Below are 12,217 nucleotides of genomic sequence, written 5' to 3'. Positions count from 1 at the left end.
TTAACTTCTCCTCCTCATCTATTCTGTCATCTCTTGAAAAGTGTCACTGCATAAAGAATGCATCAGTACTATTTCCTTGAAGAAGGTTCAGACTGAAACCTGTTACAAAACTCTTCGTGCAGAGGACAGGAGATGAATAACATCAAGATGAAAGTAAAAGGCTAAAAATACTAAATAATGAACCGAAACACAGTACAGATATTACTTGAAATTCAGTTGTTTTTCTTATCATGAAGTACATTCATTTATTCTCTGATATCATTAAAATTTTTACTTTTGAGTGTATTTTCCTAGTTCTATTTCTTTAAAATTCTCCAATCTCCAGTACACATTAAAAAAAAAAAAAAAGGAAAAAACAGTCCAGACACAATTTATGAATAAATTTAGCAACATCTTAAATTGCTAACAGAAAATTCACACTGGAAAAAAGTAGTGGAGGGGTGTAAAAGGACCAACTAAGCTTGGCATGTTAAGAACTTCTTTTAGTTTATATTATACTTCTTTCCAAATAATCTTTTGCTTACAATTTTTAAATTTTTATTCATGATGTCTAGAAAATATCTTAAATGGTGATTCTCAGAGTTCTCTCACCCTTTCCACTTTCTGCAAGGAAGTCTAAATTTGTGTCATAAATTTCAAGTTTCTCAAAGAAGTGCAGTTACTGAATGGAGAGATACCTGGTGAAGTAATCATCCTACACTTCTCCTTGAACTACAGGTGCTACTAACAATCAATTGTATCCTCATTGGACTTCTCTCTTCTCCATGTCTTAAATTGATCTGAGGTTTATTTTTTTTTTTCGTACTGAACATTAGTGAATTTTCTAGTCTAAGACGCTGATAACTCAGTTGACACCTCAATTCTTTAATCACTGTATTTTAATTAAAACTTATTGAGATAGATGAAATTCTATTATATCAACTTTCTTCTTTCTAGACCCTTGAATATATTTGGTGGGAAATCTTGTATGGAGCTGAACAGGTGCTAGCTTTCATCTGGAGAAGGAAATGGAAACCATAAAAATGTGTTTGCAATTCACAACATGCACTTAATTTAGCTTGGGATTGAACTCCATGTTGTGGAGTTACCTCCTAAAATCAACAATAACTTCATATCCAAAAATCACCAACAGCTTGCTTTACTTCATTTAGGAGGAAATATTCAAAAGAAATGTTACAAGATGTAGGAAATGTTTTGTGGTTTTTTTACTGCAAAAAACCATGTCCATTAAAAACAGGTAAAAACAGGAAAACTGACACAGTCTCATAAATTTTTGAGATGATTATTCTGTTTTTAAGGTCATAGAACTGTCCCTACCAGTCCTAGAAGAATTTACCAAAAGATATTGGAGTCTTAAAATCTTGCATTATTGTTTAGAATGAAAATCAGGTCTCAGAATTCCAGTAACACTGCCTGTATACTTCCCTCACACTCACATATGATATGCTGATAAAGGATAAATAAAATCTATCTTTGGTCTACTATTCCAATAAATTTGGGTTCAATTTTAGGCTTGTGTAATTGGTCATCCATTTTAAAAGTGGTTATTTCCCACAATAAGCAAGTTGCAGAATGACTGACGACATCCTCCTGGGAGGAAAATCTGCAAGTATTTGAATACTCCTGGCTTCTGGCCAAATCACAGAAAGGAAAAGAATGTGAGACTTTCAAAACACTATTTATGTGAACATGAATTTAATAAAACAAAGGTAATAGAAAGCTTTAGATTTCAGTTTCACAAGACTACAGCCTCATTTTTCCTCTATTTTCTTGACTTGAAATGGTAAGTTAATTTTTCACTTTCTTGGAAACATACAGACCCATTGCCCTTATGATCACCTGTGGTAATTGCCCAATTTATCTTGAAAATGAAGTCAAACATTCCCAGAGGAACATTTCATTGGTATCTTGAAAGAAAAGAGAAAAAAAAATCTACAATTGCAAAAACATTTATATTATTTAAACAACACTAGGGAAATGGCCAATTTAGATGATACAAAATTAACCTTCATCATCCTGTAGAAATTCTGCATATCTTCTAATACAGACAGAAGATATGTGCTACAAGATACACATATCTCCACAACTTCTAGAGCTTACTTCCTGACTGGAAAAATTTTTCATTTAAGAGATGCTAAAATTATTATTAACAACATGTATACTATGTATGGCTATTAATTCCAAAAGCCAATCCACTTTTTACTCAACCACTTTTTGATGTTAGAGGTAGTTAAGTAATTTGAAGTCTGCAAAAAAAAAGAAAAAAAAATCTTTGGATATACAGAAAACTACTCCTCATATTATCTTCATTATAGTGAACCTCCTGAAAACTATGTATATTTACTATTAATGATGGTCTCAGTAATGAGCTTTTGTACCCTTTCTCAGCTCTTTAAGGAATACCAAGTGACTCTGGCTTTTCAGGCATTTCCTTCTGATCGAAGATCCTTCTCAATTGTGTAGGCAGCTTTATAGAGAAGTCAGGGGAAGATACCTTGCCACATTAAGATATGGGGAAGGTGATTCTTACAGTTTTCTGATCCTGCCTGTTTTGCCATGAATCCAGAAGTTGTTTGGATCAGCATCTCACTGATGTGTATTCTTTAACATTTTCTGACAAAAACACTCTGACAAGGACAAGGAGGAGAAAGGACCAGAAGTTTCATGATAACTCTGGTATAAGATTAAAAAACCAACATCCTGCTTATTACTAAAAGCAAAACACAGAATTACTTTGGTGAATATATGGGAATCTGTAAGGACACCTCGCAGAATGATGAAGAAAGTAAAGTTGCTCAACAAGTAGGAAAGAATATACTAATGGTTTCCATTTGAAAGTTAGATTATCAGAAGCAGATGACCAAGAGATGAAGACAGATTGGGCTGGAAGACATTCTACACGTGGACAATGCAAGAAAATTCTCTGATACCCCTTTAGTGTATATTAAAAAAAAAAAAAAAAGAAACGGTAATGAAAAACTATCATCTTTTGGAAAATAGTTTTCCAGATAATTTACCAGAATTCCTTAAAGAAGGTGAGAAAAGTTGAGGTGGGGAAAAACAAAAAAAAAAAACCACAAAAAACCCTCCCCCAGCAAACAACCTAATTTTAGAGAAAAAAAAAAAACATATAAAGGGAAAATTTTTCTGCTTCTCATGTAGCTTGTACCAGAGCTCATTTTGGAAATTACTCTGTGTATAACAACCTATTTGTGTATAGGCTATGTGGTGGATTATGAAGAGCCCAAAATCAACATCAGAACCTAAGTACGTGTTTAAGCTGTACCATATTTGATACTGCGGAAGGACACAGTAGAAATATTGCTTCTCTCTCAATGGACCTTTATGTAGTCCAAATAGGATGAGACTATTATTAGAAAGTACTAGCTTTACCTACAAAGATTTTGGTTATTGAACTTAAATTTGAGCCTGTGGTAAAGTGTGAAGATACAAAGCCTCATTTTGGAGAGACATTGCTGACAATTTCATACACATTTCTAGTGCCTTGTCCAGCACACGAAAATCTGTGGTGTTTTTTTGCTCATTTAAACTTCTTGCTATTGCTCTAATTTCTCCCATCAAATGCCAAAATTCCTTTCTTGTATCTTGACTGTCACAGAGGCAACCTGCCTTTCCTAGAGCCCCAGCCATCCGATCTGCCCCCTGCTATAAGATATTGGTTTCATGGCTACTCTAGAAGCATAATCAGTTAAAAATAACTTTTTTACTCTTAGTTAATTTTTGGGTTGATGTGACTGTTTCCACCATTATATATATTGATGAAAAGGATCAAGCAGCAATATGGAGCTAGGCATGGAGAAAATATGATACATCTGCAAGCGTGATCTTGGCCAGAGAGAAGCCTAAAATGACCACTAAAACTGTATCCTAAGAGTATGATTCCATTAGATGCAGAGATCTGAATTTACATCTTGCTGCCATGAAAACATGAGTTGTGTTTTCTCTTTTCTCCTTTGTGCTCCCAGTTTTTCAATCCTGAGTCCTTTTCTTCGAGTAGCTCTGGTGGCTTTTGAACAAGGCTCTCAGTCAGCTTAACCCACTAAACCAGAGGAAAAATGGCTTAGCAGTTCTCACACGTGTTGTTAGTCTTGTAATATCAGCACTGGTACAAAAGTGGGGTTAGAAGAGAAGAAGCTGCAGGATGGAAGTAGAGTAGCAGATGCAGAACTCTTTGTAAGAATAAATGTTTTAAAGATATGCTGGAAAAAGGATTATTGAAACAATGAGTTTCTGTACGTCTGCATGTGTGTTTCTCTGCGTCATTCTCCTCTATAAAACCAAATTTTAATTCAGACTTTTGCAGTGATGTTATATGCAGCATTGTCTCCTATTTGCACTAGTATGAAAACAGAGACAGCGGATAATGCAACAGGACAAATGGGGAAACACAAGCAAAGGTAAAACACCCAACTCATTTTGTGATAAGGAAAAGAAAGATTAAAAAATTATATCCTCATAGGAATTTGCATAGCCAACTCTAATTTCATCACTGAAGTTATATCATAGTTAATTTCCTAAGTAGATTAAATTGCAGGTTCATTTTTTTCCTTAGACTTAAGGGAAGCAGTCAATATTTAACTTATCTTCGGCCTTTGCTATTGCAGTTGATGTAAAAAAGACAAATAGCAAACACTTCTGTAACTGTTCTGCTATCACAGTTACTCTGAAAGGGCTATCACTTATTTAACAAAAATTAAAGACTATGAGAACTCTAGGAATACCTCTGGAGGGAGACCAAGAAGTATAATTAAAGTTGATCTAATATGGGCAACAAGACTAAATGGATAGAAAGTATTACAAAAGAGGAAAATCTATAATGAAAAGAAAAAGGTTTCTGCACAGCAGAGCTGGACAATTCCTCCTTAAACTCCTATAGGAAGCCTTGAATACAGTAGGTTTAGTACCAAGAATTGTGGACTGTGTTTCTATTTTATGAATTGCACATTTCAGGGCTTCTTCTGGTCAGCTGTAGGGACCAGAAAAAGATTTTTTTTCTGCTTGGTTTCTGTGTTGAGCAATTGCCAGTTTCTGAAGAGCTATCCCATACTTTGAGGCAGAATGTACATTTAGATGTGCTGGTGTCTACTGAAATCCTTGCAGTGCCTGGTTTATGGGCCTTTCTCTATTCTCAGAGATAAAACAACCACCAAATTTCCTCAGCCGGATTTCCTTTGAATTTACACTGGCCAGGAACATCTTTGGGATATTTTTCTGTTTGTTCATTTGTTTTTACACCTCTCCTTGGAGTGGGACTAATTTCTTGACATTGTTTCAATTTTTTTTCTGCCACTTAGGACAATGAGGCATTTAACCTTATAATAATTATATTTTTAAACAGATTGAGTAGCAAGATATCTTAAATGAAAATACACTATTTTCTTTTTAAGAAAATAAATTTCTCTTCTTAATAGACAAGATACAGAAAAATACAAGTGGCATGAGACAAAACTCATTTGGGACACAACTGCTCGATTTCTTCAGAAGCTGTGTCCCCAAAGAGAAGAATCTGCAAAAGATCTGGAAGTAATTAGGAACTATTGTAGCATTCTGGTTAGCGGGAAAAAAAAAAGAAAAAAGAATATGAAAAAAAGTAATTGAAATCTAAATCTGATGTAAGAAGGAACTGCACTGCAAAAGTTGATGCACTTTTTTTAAACTTCATGGCTTATTGAAGAAATCTGCCACTCCAATAGCAACACAGCTGTGACATGCTCAACTAGGCTGAGGGAACAAAGACCAGCTAATCAAGCACAGATCTTGTCAAACATAACACATCTTCATCAATTTTATGTTAAAATAGCCTAAATCCAAATAGAAGTGCCTATTTTAGGAAAAGTGAAAATCATTACATGTTTATTATCAATTATCTAGAAAATTTTTTTTCAAGTATTTGGATGTGTGATTATGGTTTATATAAGAAATACAGAAAACAAAGCCTTCAAATTAACCCAAATTTTAATCTAGTGCAGTAAGTGATACTAGGAAAGAGATATAATACAAGTCACAGTACAAGAAAGATTCTGAAAACACAGAGTAGTGCTTTTTGTTCTTCCCCAAACCTACAAATGATGTACCATTCATACAGGAGTTCCTTTAAAACTTAAAATGTATTTTTCACAGAAACTCCAAATTCCTTTGGGGGAAAGGCTTGATTGCATATCCCTCAGAGCCTAAAAGGCTGCCCATATGAACTGAATTATCCATGACATGTACCTTCAGACATTTGTAATGTGATATTTCATGTAAATTTAGACCATACCTTGGATGTGAGCCGCTGGCAATGTTGATTTTATTCAGGAGCTCAGATAAGAAAAAAAACTCTGACATCCTTGCTAATCTGTAGTAGTTAACATGGAATTTCCAACATAAAAAGCATAAAAGCATCTAATTTGCTGTAGCAAATGAAAGGAAAACAAACTTTGCATTTCCCTTTCCTTTTCAATGTCTAAAGTTACTCTATTCTGTGCAAACAAAATTTTACTTTTCAAAGGTTTTTATTATCGTCATCCATCTTTTAAGTGACACATTTCAAACTTCCCTACATAATCTGTAAAATGTCATTCAATTTGAATATATGAAGGATTTACCCATGTTAGGAGGAAAAGCCCTATTTACACTGGGATTATTAAAAACCCACAAACTATATACCTTATATAGTCTTTCCAGTCCATTTTGCTCAATTTATCATATGGAAAAACTCAGGTAGCACTAGCTCTTCTTTTTATAGAGATGAGCTATCTTCATTTGCTGCGGACAAAATCTCCTACGATCCTAATTCCAAGTTCTGATAACATTAGTCTAGATTAGGATATTTGCCTGTCATTCTCTTCTTCTAGCCATCTTATGTATTAGTATTTTTATGGCATTTACCTCATGTTTTCTTTTGACAGTTTTAAAATGGAAATAGCAAAAAAAAAAAAAAAAACAACAACATTTTCCCTGGAGATGAATGGAACTACAGATTGGTTCGTTTACACCTATAGGATAAACCACAATATTCTGTGGAGATGCAACTGTTCAGAAGAAATACCCCAGGAGTCAGGAAGGTGAGGGGAGGAGACTGCAATTTGCACCACTACGGCCCCCTGTTGACCAGTTCCTGTAGAAACAATTACCATGACTCCCCCAGCAAACACTACAGCGTTAGCTCTTGAAGTACTTACTAATAAATGGACATCCAGAGACAAAATCTTCCTTATTTAGAAGACAAGGAAACAACCCTGAAGTATCGGATGGAGTAGAAAAACTAAAAGCTTGCAATTTCCCTAAGTAATTAGGTAGAAGAAAAATAGTTCTTTCAAGCAAACACTGAAGAAAATAAGTAAATGTTTGAAGCTTTAAAATGATCAGGCTCTTCATGTTATTCCAGGTATAAAGCGAATCTTATTTTTAAAATACTTTGAAATAAAACCCAATATGTATAGTAGTCATAAAAATAAATTGATTTTTGCTGCATTTGTTACATAGCTTTACTGAGATGTCTAAAGAAAGAGCATCACAGAAAGAGCTTAAATTTCTCTCTCTTCCTTTCAATCAATATTTGAGGCAAAGTTTCATCTCTAGGGCCCTTAATGGCAGGAATTTCTGGAGCCAGCAAATGAGTAATGTTAAACCTATGATTAGATGATGAGGCCATCAAAGACACTAGACCCTAATGCTACATTCCACTTTATTCCTGAGAACTGCAGTAAAACCAAGGGCTAGGGAAGAAAGGACTGTTAGTTATTCCTTCCCTCAAAAAAATGTTTCAAGAGCTGCTAAAAAAAAAAAAAAAAAAGAAAAAAAGTTGTATGACATGAACATAGAGCTCAAAAGCCTTAATGGACCTTTCGGAATTTTCTTGGAACCCAGGACTTCACCATTAGGTAACAAATTTTTCAAGTGCCCTGCTAGAGATGGTTTGAAGTTGAAATCCCACTGAGGATTCCTGCCAGGGATGTATTTTTCTTTTACTTTTCCCTAACTGATATCCCTCTAAAAGAGGAGGAAAAAAAAAGAAGAGGGAAAAAAAAAAAAAAAGGAAAACACAATTTAATGATTTCCTTATGACACAAGCTTGAAGAAATGCAACCTACAGATGGGCAAGGTAAGTTGGAACACCCTCCCCCAAAAACAGTTGTAGATGTTTATTATTTTCAGACAGATTCATCGAAAGTATATCTTAATTTCAATTGTCCCTAGAAACTCATTTGTTTTCAGTATATTTTTGGTGTATGCTGTTAATGTGGAACAGTGAATGTTTAAGAAAAGCTACAAACAAGTAATTTTCTTTGAAAATTTTATAATAAGTTAACCTAGGCATTTTATATACTAACTTGCTTTGAGTTGAATTGGTATTATAATGCTGTGGGGAACCTGGTTAATGAAAGGTTGTTACAAGTTTTTAGAGAAATATAAAAACTTGTAAACTTATTTGGATCTGTTGGGCCATCATATTTTTCTTACATATTACAAAATGAACAAAGTTCTAAAATGTTCGCTGATAACTTCTTACCAGTAAAGGGTTATATATACAAAATTAGCCAGTAAGACTTCTATCAAAACAAGTAATATGAAAATTGAGATGTAAATAATCCAAACAGTACGAGAAATTATTTAAGCTTTGAGTATTTTATTTGTGAAAGCATTTCAAAACACTAATTAATTTAAATTTCTGAGAAACCCATTACTGCTGTGTTAAAACTCCAATAATTAACCACAGAATTTTTTATATAGGAATATTCTGCTTCTGCCAGTTCTTGAGGACTACCTAAACCAGTTTCCTCTGCTTTTTATATACTGACAGTTACGTAAAATATTCAATGTTATGTCATTTATATCAAAAGTAGTAAAGTCAGCACAAAGTAAAGTTTTAAAAAATCACTAATTCAAAGACAGATTTCAACACAAAATTATGAACACAGTATCCTATTTACATATTCTAAGTAAGAATGGGCTTGAGAGTTCATACACAGAGAAAATGCATAATGTGCATCCACACACTTTTAGAACACAAATGCAAATATACCTTGTATACCCTGTGAATACAGAAAAACTATGGAATGTATATTTTAAAAAAATCTACAATTTATATATTACCAGAAGAAAGTAATTTGTAATTTTTTATAATGAAATGGAAGAATGAAACAAACTGCCAGATACAATTCTTAGGCTGGCAGTGATCAATGCAAGGAAATTAATACAAACAAAACCAGACAATGTCTTACCTGTGAACAAAGCAGCATAACCAATTCAACCACTGAAGTACTCGACTTCATACAAACAAGACCTGCAATAAACAGTCAAAAATTAATTTAAAAGATTGGTGATATTTTGCTGTTATAGCTCCATGGTTCCAGAAATCCATAAAATATATAAAAGGTATATTTTTTATAACTCAAACAGATTAAAACAAGTTTCAAGCAAAATTAACTGAGAACTTCAGATTCTTCAAGAGCATTTAAATGTTCAAAAGAATCACCTGGAATAATCTACACCAGTTCAGGACAGAATGTTTTCTAATTATTTTTTGGCATTTATCTTAGTTATTTAAATAAATAAATATTGGTATAATCCAAAGCAATTTAATGTATGATAAACATAAGTTAATAGCTTTTGAATATTAAATCATGTAAATTCTTAAAAATAAAGTGGTCAGTTAATAACAGGTAAAGAATAAAGCCTCTGCGTAGAAATTATTTTAATTTTCATCTGGTAATTGATTATCCTGTAATTGAAAGCTTGAGTATTAATGAAAGAGACATTCATGTGAAATCTTATTTTTATTAAAATCGTAACCCTATCATTTGTAGGGCATGTTTCTTAAAACAAACCTTGAATTATGTAGTCTAACTGTTAACTCATTGTTTTGTACTTAATTTAAATAATAAATACCTAATAACATTGTCACTATTGCAAATACTTGTTTGCATCTTTGGAAATGCAAATTTACTCTCTGAGAGAAGGATGTCATATCTAAGTATTTTAAAGATGCATTGTAAGGACACTTGGAGGAAATTTGACTTCTACTGTCGATTTTATATGTGCTAGCTTCTGTTATCTAAAACCATATAGACATAGATATGATGCTTTAGGGCATGGAACCACTTTGGCTGCATTATAAAAAACAATAATTTCACAAATAAGCTTACCAGTAAGGACTAAATAGGAGGCTGGAAAGCAAATTGATGTGCTTTAAGAAGGTTTCTACAAACAATGATTAGAGACAAAAGCACTCCTACACAATAGCATGTGTATTTATTTCGGGTAGTGGATAAATACTCTTTTGTGCCCGTTTTGCTAACAACCCCATCCTTATTGTACAGCAACACAGAACAAGCTGTAAGGAGCCACTAGGCTTCCATTCTATCAGATATAGGGGCAGACAGTTAATGAAATAAGAGGCAGATGTGCAAAGCTCATTTAGGGAGACAATTGCTGTAATTGATCAGCTATTCTCATGCTCAAGTGCTAGAGAATCAGAAAGATTAATGAGATACTTATCACCTGCAGGCTACCTCCACTGTTTGAAAGCTGACAAAGAAAATCCAAACAGAAGACTGAACTCTACAGTTAAGCCAATGCAGGTAGCACAGACACATCAAATATTTCATCATAGAATGTTGTCTCTTTCATTATGAATTCACTTCATATTCTGTAAAACTAAAAATAACCAAACCGTTCTGTCACACATTCACATCATCTTTTAAAATCAGACCTCAGGTGTACTAAAACATGACTAAGGCAAAATAATGCCCTTGAAAACCCATCCCCATGCTGAAATCTTTTAAATTTGAACGTATTTTTACTTCTGATTTTTCATCAAAAGAACAAATGTATCCAGAATAAGCACCATACACAGTTATGAAAAAGAAACCAACTAAATTACATAAAAGTGATTATGCATCAGCAGTAATGTCTTTGTATCTGCACCAGGTTTTCAAAAAGGAAACTTGATGTAAAATATATGCTTTAAAGAGAAACCCATAATGAATATTTTCGGGCTTAATTAATTAAATTAAATTAATTAAGGAAGTTCTTAACTTTCAAAGACAGTTGAAGATTCTTATGCTACCTGTGCAGCTTCAAACAATATGAAAAAATTTTGAAGTGCGGACTGAAACAAACACACCTAAAATGGCACAAAGCTAGGAAAAATACTCATAATTATCATCCAGATAACAATGATGATCTAGTCCTAATAACACAAAGCTGCAGACATGACAAAACAGACTCTGTTTGAAGGAAGTCATAATTACTTAGATCAAGATTATCTATTTACAATAAGAATTTTTACACACTCTAACTTTTGAATAGCTTGATAATTATATGGGTCTAAGTAAAGTGGTCATCTGACCTAAAATTGATGTGTTTTCACTATTCCTCAGGACATACCTTGATAACTTTTGTATATCGCATCTAATCAACTGCAAGCTTGGATATAGCATACTAGCATTGGAAAGGAGAATCAAACTGATTTTGGTGAAATTCAGAAAGAGAAAGAGAAGGATACAGAAATGACATCTGGTTAGCACATCAGCAGGCCCATTAGTTGTAACCAGCTCTTTAATTGCCTGCTGATGAAACAACCCATTGGTAATAGCCATTAACACCTCTCATAACCACTAGTATTAAAAGAGGCTGGTTTCCATGTCCAAAAGAAACAAATAATTATCTTAGAGACTGTAGCACTTTTCTCATATGAAAATACAGAGAGAGAGAGGAAAGTCTCATTAAAGAAGGTCATAGTGTCAATAATGTTTGTCTCAGTCTACTGCAGAAATTAAGTGTGCAGCACTCTACTTACAAATAAGCAGAATTGGGAGTAGCCCAGACAGAAAATGGGGAATCCTATGCACTTTGATGGGTAGTAAGAAGGAAATAGAAATACTTTTGTTCACTTTTGAGTATTCATATCATACATTCCTTGAAGTAAAACAGAATACAGAAATGCAAAACACTCAGCAGGGCAGCCATTTCACTTAAAAAATTTCTTACTTATCAGCCTCCTAATCCTACTTCAGGGACTCCTTCCACCCAAACCACGAGGGAAAGTGTGTGCCCTCCATTATATGCTCCATTTCCTCCCTCCTAGCTGCCAAGGGCTCTATTGTGCTTCTTCCCATTTTCACTTCTTCCTGATTGAGCGTTAAGATTTGAAATAAATAATGATTTTTTTCCTGTTACGCAAAACACAATTAATCTTCAAAATCTACTG

At 33.6% G+C, this 12,217-nt stretch overlaps 1 protein-coding gene across 12 annotated transcripts in view; it reads right to left on the bottom strand.

Annotated features, from left to right (window-relative positions):
* Positions 1 to 12,217, bottom strand: part of NBEA (neurobeachin) — a 467,485-nt gene that overhangs the window by 239,388 nt on the left and 215,880 nt on the right. For all 12 annotated transcript variants that reach the window (XM_048295094.1, XM_048295084.1, XM_048295082.1 and 9 more), the window contains one exon: positions 9,228 to 9,289. In XM_048295094.1, coding sequence (XP_048151051.1) covers positions 9,228 to 9,289 — 62 coding nt within the window. The remainder of the gene's footprint in view (positions 1 to 9,227; positions 9,290 to 12,217) is intronic.

This window comes from Corvus hawaiiensis, chromosome 2 (assembly GCF_020740725.1).
Source record: "Corvus hawaiiensis isolate bCorHaw1 chromosome 2, bCorHaw1.pri.cur, whole genome shotgun sequence".
Taxonomy (NCBI): domain Eukaryota; kingdom Metazoa; phylum Chordata; class Aves; order Passeriformes; family Corvidae; genus Corvus; species Corvus hawaiiensis.
The sequence above is the reverse complement of the archived record's forward strand: the minus strand, read 5'-3'. Positions and strand labels throughout refer to the sequence as shown.